The following is an 11,883-nucleotide window of genomic DNA, read 5'->3' as shown; positions in this document are numbered from 1 at the left end:
CTGGCACTCTTACATTTACATACGACATAAACTTACTTTGTCATGATATGTGAATAAGTTAAAACATATTAAAATATATGATAAATTTGAAACATTGTCACTTGAAGTCTTGTTACAGTGCATGTAATTAGTCTCTCTCAGCAACACACACACAGAGAGATATATATATATATATATATTATATTTGTTTCAGCTGAAAATGTAACTGACGATGATTGTTTTTTTATCTCTTCATCAACATCATCTGGTTCATACTAACCCAATGAACCCATTGGCCTAATCTCTCTTTTCCGCATGCCGACAAATTCCCACAACCATAAAAGCCCTTCCTTTCCTTCTCTCCCAATAAATTTCAAATTGTTCTTCTCTTTGTTTAATCTTTAGCTTGTTTGTTCGTTCGCTCGTTCCTCCTTAATTTCTTGATCAATATTTGGTTTAATTTAGGTAGCTAGGTATCTGTGGCTAGCAAGGAAATATTTGGTTGCTTGAGGATGAAAAACCCAGAATCAAGGCTGCCACCAGGATTTAGGTTTCACCCTACAGATGAAGAGCTCATCCTTCACTACCTTGTAAAGAAGGTGGCCTCCACTCCCTTACCTGTTTCCGTCATCGCTGAAGTTGATATCTACAAGTTTGATCCATGGGAATTGCCAGGTAAGGTACCTACCTAATTTCCTTAATTATTAATTAATTGATTCAACTGTTTGTTTTCAATACATATCACATATGCGTGCCTCTATGGTATATACATGCTAAGTGCTTCAGTTGATTAATTAACATATGGCTAATTCTGTGCTCTTTCATGCATACTGATGTCGACAATTAATTAGCCAAAGCTGCGTTTGGTGAGAAAGAATGGTACTTCTTCAGTCCAAGAGATCGCAAGTACCCGAATGGTGCGAGGCCAAACAGGGCTGCCGCATCAGGGTATTGGAAGGCAACTGGAACCGATAAGACGATTGTGGCACCATCAGGAGGGGGGCAGAACGTTGGTGTGAAGAAGGCTCTTGTGTTCTACAAGGGGAGACCCCCTAAGGGAATCAAGACAAACTGGATCATGCATGAGTATCGCCTTCCAGAAAACCCAAATAACCACACCACCACCAACCACCACCACAGAGTCATGAAGCTCAAAGATTTATCCATGAGGGTGAGCAGTTTTATTTGATCTTATGAGCATTTGATTTACATAGTCAATTGTCCAATTGATATCATCCACATATATACTTTAGTCATTAACAATAACTATATCTATATCTATATGAACTTTGTTTGTGGCTCCAGTTGGATGATTGGGTTCTTTGTCGAATCTACAAGAAGTCGAATGTTGGGACTTCAGCAGTGGCACTGCCAAGTGATCAAAACCAAGAAGTTCAAGAAGAAGAAGATTTCCTCCACGATATCCTTTCCCCAAGCTTGAAAAGTCCCTTTACCAGCCTTGATCACAACATGATGAGTACCAGTAATACTAGCAGTCTCAAGCCTCAGAAATCTTGTTCCTTCTCCAACTTACTAGACGCCATGGACTACTCATTACTCACCAGTATTCTGGCGGATGGCCAATACTCTATCCCAACTGGAACTGGATTTCAATCAACGACTCCTAATAAGTTTAGCTATAGCTGTACCGGGAGTAGTAGTATCGGTTTAGACCCGCAACTGCTGTTCAATACCGATATTAGCAGCAGCAGTCATTTGCTTCAAACTCTCCCTCAATACAACGGTTTGAACTTGCCATCATCAGCTCCAAGCACCGAAAACCGGCTCAAGCGCCAGCATTCCGTCACAGATGATCGTGGCGTGTTATTATGTCCATCGAAGAAATACGTAAATTCCAACTGCAGTTTCACTAACACCGCCAATTCATTCTTGAATCAGCAATTACTTCTGAGTAGTCCTAGTTTTCATTTTCAAGAATAAAACCATATAAAAGAAAGAAAGAAAGACGAGAATAATTACGGACGGTCGAACCTGCCAAGCCTTGGTCAAGCTGTTTCGTATGTATCAATAGTTCACAACAAAAGATGGCACAAATTTAATTACTGAAAGGAGTTTGGTTTTTTGTATATGCAATCTGGCAATCTGGCATGGCATGCATGATGCATGGGAGATTGATCCTCGAAAACAATACAATATTAATTAATATGGGTTCAATTGGCAGATCAGATTTACTTCTTAGTATGAATTATGAACATGAGAATTGAGGACTTGAATTCTTTTTCACAAGCGAAGGACATCTTCCCAATTCATGTAATTACAATTCCCCATCTCAATCAATATCTTTATATAGGGTTTAGGATGTTGATTTTTGTTCAATTGGGATATCAGATTTACTATTTGATAAATTTATCTTGAAAAAGTAAGGGCTGATTTAATATCCTACTAAAAGTTTTCATCGTTTTCCAAAATCATTTCTTAAAGACCATCTCTTAAAAATAATTTTCTATAAAACTCAAAATTATTTTTAAGTCTTAACAACTTCAAAAAAAAAAAAAAAAAGCCTCTTTGTCAGTAACTCCCTGCTGAAGCCGAATGAGGGAGATGGAGATTAAAATCGAAAGAGAGAGAGAGAGAGAGGAAGAGATGAGACATAAAAGAGAGAGGTGATTGAGAGAAAGAGCGAGAAGCAATTGCAGAGAGAGGAGAGAGAAAAAGAAAAAAAATGGTAAAGACAACGAACAGAAAGGATAAAGAAAAGAGGATTAGAAGAGAAATGGGATAAGAGTGTTAGTTTTAAAAATTCTAAAAATAGATTTTCTCTGTAAGCTATATTTTCAAGTTGGTTTTCAATTCAGTTTTTCAAAATAGTATATCAAACAAGAATATTAGGCTTGAGATTCAAAAATTGTTTTTGAGTTAAAAAAATGAATTCAAATTAAATACCAAACAGGTTCTAAGGGTGTGAAAAAAGTTTTTTGTTTTACAGATACAAAAAACAATTTTAAAATGTGTTTGGTCTGTTGTTTTTCAAGAACAAATTTAGAAAATAAAAGGCATGAAATATAATATTTAGCCTAAATTATATAAAACATCATTTTGAATGTTCATTTGTTTTTCAAGAATGATTTTAAAAAACAAAAAAAATTAAAAACGCAAAAGATATGTATAAAACAAAGGTGGAAATTCCACTACCACCTCCCATCACCACCGCCAACGTGACACCATCGCCCTACCATCTCCACCATCTTCTTCACCACCGCCACCATCCCACCATTATTGCCGATGTGGATGCAAATTTTTGCCGCCCTTATCCTTTGACGAACATGCACTTGCAAAATAATAACACCTAAGATTAAGGCCAAAAGCCTTACTCGCCCACGATTTTTTTTTTGGGGGGGGGGGGGAGGGGGAGGCCTTTGGCCGAAGAATCTCCGATGCCAAAGTTAGAATTCTAAAAAGAATGTGTTTTGCAGTTTGTGGGTAGCAAAGGGCTTCGCTTTTTAGTGGGAGAATAAGGCTATTTATAGGGGAGCTACCGGCCCTATTTGGAGAATAGTGGCCGACCATATATGGTGAAATTGTGTGAATAATTGCAAGATATTACGTGAAATAATTGCAATTAGCATGACAATTAATCCTAAATTAAATAGGAAATTTGGGAGTTACCTTTTGAATAAGGATTTGATGAGGAGTGATGAGAGGGATTTGAATAAATACCATTTGATCTCCTTTGACTCTTCCTTGATTGAGCTGCTATTGTTTGTTGCATGTCCGTGGGAATCCGATGTGCCTCGAGGGTAATTTTGTCATTTTCACCCAAAAGTTCGCGTGTCACCTCCATAATTTTCTTGATTATCTTTGGCTCCATAAATACCCCTACACTTGTTGGGCTGCTCACAGGAAAAGGTAGCAGGTGTAGAGATCTTCCCTTGCTTTAGGAAACATAAGATTGTTTCCTATTTTGATGTAGATTCCCACATGATAAGCTCATATTTATATATATTTTACATCAAATGCACTTGTCTTTTCTTAATTAGTTCCTTATATTTTTGAGCTATTTTACTTTGTTTTTTTTTTATTTTGTAGGATTTGTCAAGCAAAAAAAAGAAAAATAGCACAAGTGGGATTTTAAACGTCAAAACTGCCTGTGCAGATCCGCTAAATTTGGAAGCAAGTTATGAACAGCTCAGAATGAATTTGAGAATGAGCCTTATATGCTTGGAAACTACGGATGTCTATTTTCTAGAACATTTCACGGATTACTAATATCATTTTTCTAGAAGAAGTCATCGCTGTTTTAACATTGAAAGGTTCCCAAGAGGCTGAGCAGTTTGTAACTGATAAAAAAACATTGAAGACAATACATCCAATAAATCTAGCAGCCAAAACTGATGCAGCCAAGAATAAGCCAGCTGACACCTATTCAAATATCAGAGGAAATGGAATTAAAGATGAGGATTAACTAGGAGTAATGGGCATAAAGGCTAACAAAAGAGTTACAATTATTTTACCATTTCCTCTCACTTATTATCATCACTAAATGGCTGTTAGTGGGGTGAGTTATGGAGAAGAAACTGGGGCAGCAAGCAAGAACAAAAAGGCTGTAGGTTGCAGCGGCAAAGTGAAAAAAAAATAGAAAAGAACGAAAAAAGGAAGGCTACAGGTTGCGGTGGAAATGAAGGAAAAAAGACAAGGCAGTAGCGTTGGGGAAGGAAGGAAAGGAAGTAGGAAACCTTAGCATTCTCTTCTTTTGGTTTTATCTTCTCAAACCCATTTCTTTCTTTTGGTTTAATTTGAGAATAATGTTTAACTGAATTTTTAGTAGTTAGGGGTTGTTTTGAAGCCCCGAATATGATTGCGAATGTGTTATGACATTTCTTTGAATTACTTTTATGAATGGATGAAAATTGGTTCACTACTTGTCTCATTGATGAATTCTTTATGTGTTTTCTACGGATGCATACTTAGTAAGCATATATAGGATTCTAAAGCTATGAATATGTGTGTGTCTGCCCTTGTCGAACGAGGGCCTACATAACCAATTTCTAGGATAAGTAAGACAACGCCAGTACTTACGATGCCTTGTGATGACTCAAACTCTTTTCGTTCTTAATGATTTCTACTTGTTAAATCTATGAACACGCCATTCTAGATTGCATGCTAGAGACTAAGTTAAGTTGAAAACGTCATTCTCTTAACATACTACATAAGAAAGAGTAATAGGTTGAGTTCTAACAGTGAGCCAACTTGAGCATCTTCATCCCGAGCCCTTTAGTTGGATGCGTCATCGACGTGTAAATGCTAGAAGTCTCCCTTGGGTGAGGCAAGCGTGGCCAAGGTGTGCTCAGTTACCTTCGGGAAGTCGTTGGGCCACGTTATTATGTCGCCTAGGCTAAACGTGAATTTTTTTATGAAGTCAGCCAAGGCTTGGGCCTTTATCATCGTGCGGGTCGGTAAACTAAGCCATATTGGCTATATTCCAATGCCCATTTCATTACTCGTTCGGAAGCGTCCAGACCATGTAGGATTGATTGTAGAGGATACTGGGTCATGACGATGACTGTATGAGCTTGAAAATATGGTCTAAGCTTCCGAGCCACAACAATTAGCGCCAAAATCAATTTCTTGATCTTCGAATATATGGTTTCCGCTTCGAGAAGAGCTTTAAAAGTGTAAAATACTGACAATTGGGCCCATAACTCTTCTCGTATTAGGGTAGAGCTCACTGCTATTTCTGAGATTGCCAAGTAGATGTATAAGTCTTCCGCTGCTTCTTGCTTGGATAGTGAGGGAGGTGATGTGAGATATTTTTTCAAGTCTTGGAAAGCTCTTTCCCACTCATTGTCCCATTTGTCCTAAATTTCTTGAAGTCTTGGAAATGCTTGCATCGATCGATGGACCGTAAGAGGAAGCGGTTGAGCGCAGGCTGCTCGTCCGGTTAAGCCTTGGATTTTCTTCAAGATAGTTGGAGATTTCATCTCTAGGATTGCTTGGATTTGCTTAGGATGTGCTTTGATTCCTCATTGGGTTACTAGGTACCCTAAGAATCTGCCTGAATATGCTCGAAATGTGCATTTGACTTGATTGAGCTTCATCGTAGTACTTTCTAAGGATGTCGAACGTTTCTACCAAGTTGTTAATGTGGTCTGATCGCTGTTTGGCCTCTATGGTTACTCCAATTTGCTTATTGAACATCATGTTTACCAGTCGTTGGTAAGTAGCTATCGTATTCTTAAGGCTAAAAGGCATGACTTTGTAGTAATAGGTGCCTCGCTCGACCACGAGCACAGTTTTCTCCTTGTCAAGTTCATGCATAGATATTTGGTTGTTGCTGGAGTATGCATCTAAGAAACTAAGCAGTTGGTTCCCGAAGTTGAATTTACTAGTAGATCGATTAGGGGAATTGGGTAAGGATCTTTTGGGCATGCTTTACTAAGGTCAATTCAGTCTATCAAACCCTCTATTTGCCATTCTCTTTCTTCATTACTTGCACAACGTTGGCAAGCTATGCTAAGTGTGCTACCTCTTATATGCTTATGGGCTCTAATAGCTTGTAGATTTTTGCTTCGATGATTGCCACTCGTTCGGGTGCGAAATGTCTTCTCTTTTAGATTACTGGTTTGGCATCGGGGTCAACCTGCAGCTTGTGGCAAGCTATCTTAGGGTCGATGCCTGGCATGTCGAAAGGTGACCATTCAAAGATGTCACAATTTTCCCTAAGGAAAGTCGTGAGTTCCTCCTTTTGTTTCAGGCTCAGGCATGAGTCGATTCTAGAAGTCTTCTTTTGCTGCTGAGATCAAGAATGATATGTTTGACATCCTCTTCGGGTTTCCATCTGTCTCGCCTGCTGACGTGTTGATTTAGACATCATCTTCTTGATCCGTCTGCTATGATTACTATTTGGTAGCTTCATCGCCCTTTTGGACCTTAGTAGCCTATACGGGGGTAAATATCTTCTTATTTGTTTCCTTAAGTACTTGCACAGTGCATCGTTAAGATATGGCCTGGTCATACTTGATTTATCCTCTTCCTCATCCAGTGATGCAGAATCAAATTTTTTGATACTTGACGGAGGTTACGACATCCATGGTCACCCTAGAATCCTCTTGTAAGGAGATGGGTGGCTTACTATCGTGAACATCTACTTTGAGACAACTAGCGGTGTTCTCACGTCAAGTGTAATGTTGTCGATGGCAATCTAAGTGTGTCCGTTGAATCTGATGAGTACCTCCGCTTGGGGTATGATTGTGCTTTCCAAGCCAATCTTCTGAATTACTAAGAGCGAAAGTAGATTAACTGCACTTCCATTGTCAGCCATCATTCTGTCGATTATAGCGTGGGTTATTTGGACATATATCACTAGTGCATTGTTGTGTGGGAAATCAACACCTTAGGCATCCTACTCGGTGAAACCAACGATGGGTCCAAGTTGGGCGTCGACTGCCTGGACCTAGAAGACTAATAGAGCCTGCTAGATCTTCATTTTCTTGGGATTGTCGGTGGCTCCCAAGTGCTCGGACTCAACAAAAATGCCATTAATCTGAATTGTTTTGGTTGGCAGCTCTTCGTCGGCGTCTGCATTCCTTCACCGAGACCTCAATGGAATACACAGTACTTGATGTGGTCCAACTTGGAGGTATCTCTCGTCAATTGCTTTGGTAGCTTGAACCATGGTTCACTTTTGATGTCACAGAGGATTTAGTGGATTAAGATCGAGAACTTTGAGTAGTTCTTGAGCATCAAGCCTCCTTTGGTCAAGGATCAATCCCTGCGCTCGGCCTCTTGCCTACTTTTGTTGTTGTACTGTTTCCCATCCTTATTCTTTTGAGCTACTTCCAATTCTTTTTTAGGCTGCTCAGGTGTCTTGTCTGCTCACTGAACCTCATCCCAAAGTGCATGCTTCTCTGCCAGAGTGAAAGACTCCTTAGGATTTTTCTTGATGTTGAACAAGTGGTCGGACTTCTTCTTGATCGAGCAATAAGATGAATACTTTTTGGTGAAAACCAAAGAAAGCTCATCAAAACTCCTAATAAATTGCGACAGCAGGGTGTTAAACCAATCTTGCGCCTCGTCTTGTAAAGTGGTAGAAAATATCTTGCACATGAGAGCGTTATTGTTCCAATAGAGGATCATTGCGCTTCGGTAATGCTTCAGGTGTCTCTCCAGGTCTCCATCCCTTTAAAGGATGTGAAATATGGCATACTAACTTGCGTGGAAGCTTTGTTTGCTCGATCTCATCCGTGAAGGGTGGCCTGCTTATGTTGTTCATGTCTCGTCGTAGTGCCTCGTCAGTGACCTCTTTACGTTGGAAATCGGGCAACCGCTCAGTTAAGAGCTTCTTTACTTCTTCAATTTGCCTTTGTTAAGGGTAACAGAGCTTTCGGCTGCCCTCAGTCGTGAACTACTAGTCTAGGCTACTCTTCCATGTGTTCGACTCGTATATGCTGCATGATAGGTTTAAAAGTACACCACAAAGTAGCACACAAATGTCCTATTAATTTTCCTTATTAACACTAAGATTTGTCAATTGTAGCATATGAAAATAAGGGTCTTTCCCGTAGAAGATTGTTTTATCTAATTACTTAAAATGTCACAAAAACTGGGCTACTATCCCTACTAACCAGCCACCGAAAAATAATTATTAGATCGACTTGCACTTATCTAAAGTCTATGAAATTTTATATGAAGAAACTAGACACACAGAGCTACACTCACACAAATTTTTGGGGTTTTTGGAGTTCATTTGATGTTTAAATTAAATCGACCAAAAACAGGACAGAGACAGATTTTAAATAATAAAAATATATTGTAGTTCACAAGTTAAGAAAACGAGTTAGGGGAAGTGTTATCCACCACCAAATAATCATACAAACATGTTATGTTTCATTCAAATTCCTTCTATTTTTGGATGAAAATGATCAAGTTGGCTCAATGTTAGAACTCAACCTATTACTCTTTCTTATGTGGTATGTTAAGAGAATGACATTTTCAACTTAACTTAGTCGCTAGCATGCAATCTAGAATGGCCTGTTCATAGATTTAACAAGTAGAAATCATTAAGAACGAAAAGAGTTTGAGTCATCACAAGGCATCGTAAGTACTGGCGTTGTCTTACTTATCCTAGAAATTGGTTCACATGTTAATCGCAATTAACAAGTATTACTCTAGAACATATGTAGGTCCTCATTAGACAAGGGCAGGCACACGCATATTCATAGCATTAGAATCCTAGATATGCTTACTAAGTATGCATCCGTAGAAAACACATAAAGAATTCATCAATGAGACAAGTAGTGAACCAATTTTCATCCATTCATAAAAGTAATTCAAACGAAATGTCATAACAAACTTGCAATCATATTCGGGGCTTCATACAGCCCCTAACTACTAAAAATTTAGTTACATAATCCTTAAGTTAAAACAAAAGATAGATATGAGTTTGAGAAAATAGAACCGAAAGATATCGACTGAGGCCTTCCCCTTTCCTTCCTTCCCCAACGCTATTTTTAAACCAATTCTTGCTGCATCATTTTCTTCTCCTTAACTCACCCACTAATAGACATTTAGTGATGACAAAAAGTGAGAGGAAATGGTAAAACAATTGTAACTCCTTGGGTAGCCTTTATGCCAATTACTCCCTCTTAATCCTCATCTGTAATTCCATTTCCTCTTATATTTGAATAGGTGTCAGCTGGTTTGTTCTTGATTGCATCAGTTTTGGCTACTAGATTTATTGGATTTATTGCTTTTAATGTTTTCTTGTCAGTTACAAACTGCTTAGCCTCTTAGGAACCTTTTAGTGTTAAAACGGCCATAACTTCTTCTAGAAAAGTGATATTAACAATCCGCGAAATGCTCCAAAAAATAGACATCCGTAGCTTCCAAGCATACGTACCTCTCCTCTAATTCATTCTGAGATGTCCGCAACTTGCTTCCAAAGTCAGTTGACTTGCACAGGTAGTTTTGACGAATTTGTTACTTAAAATCCCACTTGTGCTATTTTTCTTTTCTTTGCTTGACAAATCCTACAAAATACAAACACAAAGTAAATAACTCAAAAAATTGAGGAACTAACTAAGAAAAGACAAGTGAATTTGATATAAAATATATATAAATATGAGCTTATCATTGCAGCTGTGGTGCATGTGGTACGTTCCTAGCAAGCGAGCGAATTTCTCACTGGCTGCCAGTTGAAATTGAGCCAGATTGAATGACTGATTCTCTCCATCCATCTTGCTGCCTACTCTGATGTAAGGTGAAAGATGCTCCTTATAAGCCTAGCCGCGAATAAACACTTCACCTGAAAGGTTGCTCATGTCGATTATCAGAGGATGGCCCCAACCGTGAGTGTATGCTCATTCGTGGGCCTAAATTAGAGTGTACGCTTCTCCTCGTGCCAAAACGAGAGTATATGTTATCTTCGGGGCCTAGTCGGTAGTGTACACTACCCGAACGCTCGGTTTGTGGCTGGTCGATAGGCTGTTTTCTAAGACGCTGTTAGAGAGGTTCATCGTCTACCCTTGTCCTGCTTCGGGATACCTCTTCTAGGGCACGCTGCATCTCGGTGGGTTGCAAGAGCTAATTCACCAAGGTTTTCTGCTGCGCGAGGACGTTTGTCAACTCTATGACTTGTCAGGACAAATGTTGTTCACCATTTGGGTTGGAAAAGCTTAGACGGTATGCGTCTCCTTTAGTAGTGGAAATTTAATGGACTCTGGGCACGAGATTTGAGTTGGGATATGTCAAATCTGCGAAGAAATAGATGAAAATACCCCCGGTTTAATCGTCGGTCCAAAAATCTGAAGTCGGGATGGTTGAACCAGTCTTGGACTGATTTGGGATACTATGAGGGCCATGGAAATAGGCTGGACCTAGGGTTGGACCGCAAGAGTGAGTCGAGTTGTCGACACAAGTCGAACCATGGGTGCGGGCTGGGTCCTTGGAGCTCGTGGGCCCTGGGCTCCTTTTGGCGCAGCTTCATGGGCCTACGAATCTTAGGCCGCTACCTTGGCAGCTGCGGCTGAAGCTTGGGCCTACTTGCGCTAGGCAATGCTAAGCTCACTTGTGGCGCAAGCCTGGGCTCGCTGCTACAAGGTGGCTTGTGTCTGGGCTTGCAGCTAAAAGTGATGCCTTCACCGTGGGCTTAGGTCTCGCTGTGAGCTGCCACGGTGGTTGCTTGCCGTTGGCATAGCCACGGTGGTTCCCCATGGTGGTAGTGCCACTCCATTCATTGTCATGTTGAGCCTCGTGAATCGTCATGGTAAGGCCATGCCTTGATCTCCATCACTTGGTCTAAATCCTTGAATGTAGGAAGTTCAGTTCGTTGTGGTTTCTGAATTTCTAATCACTGTACTTTTCTTTTACGTTTATTCAAAGAACTTTATAAAAAATTCTAGGTATAAGAACGTACGAAAAATCTACGAATGAACGAGAAATGAGAAACCTTGAATGCAAGAGTTTTCTTCGAGTGTGTGAATCAAGACTCTCAATGAAAACACCAATTTGTGGATGCAAATTTCCGCCGTCTTCTCCTTTGACGAAAATGCACCTACAAAATAATAACACATAAGATTAAGGCCAAAAGCCTCACACGCCCACGATGAATGGGGGGTTTTGGCCGAAAAATCTTCGATGCCAAAGTTAGAATTCTAAAAATAATGTGTTTTGGAGTTTGTGGGTAACAAATGGCACTGCTTTTTAGTCTGAGAATAGGGCTATTTATAAGGGAGTGGTTGGCCCTATTTAGAGAATAGTGACTAGCCATATATGGTGAAATTGTGTGAATTGCAAGATATTATGTGAAATAATATTTTGCAGTTAACATGGCAATTAATCCTAAATTAAATAGGAAACTTGGGAGTTACCTTTTGAATAAGGATTTGATGAGGAGTGATGAGAGAGATTTGAATAAATACCATTTTGATCTCCTTTGACTCTTCCTTG

The 11,883-nt window shown here is 39.5% G+C and overlaps 1 protein-coding gene across 1 annotated transcript; it reads left to right on the top strand.

Annotated features, from left to right (window-relative positions):
• The first annotated feature begins 214 nt into the window (after positions 1-214).
• LOC103956194 (NAC transcription factor 47) lies at positions 215-2,165 on the top strand. The gene is made up of 3 exons (XM_009368142.3): positions 215-654; positions 831-1,150; positions 1,285-2,165. Exons 1-3 carry the CDS (start codon positions 492-494, stop codon positions 1,918-1,920), a joined length of 1,119 nt encoding a protein of 372 aa, XP_009366417.2. The 5' UTR covers positions 215-491; the 3' UTR covers positions 1,921-2,165.
• Positions 2,166-11,883: the final 9,718 nt, after the last annotated feature.

The sequence above is a fragment of a genome, unplaced genomic scaffold (assembly GCF_019419815.1).
Source record: "Pyrus x bretschneideri cultivar Hongxiangsu unplaced genomic scaffold, Pyrus_bretschneideri_v1 Contig47, whole genome shotgun sequence".
NCBI lineage: Eukaryota > Viridiplantae > Streptophyta > Magnoliopsida > Rosales > Rosaceae > Pyrus > Pyrus x bretschneideri.
This window is presented reverse-complemented; position numbering and strand designations above follow the sequence as displayed.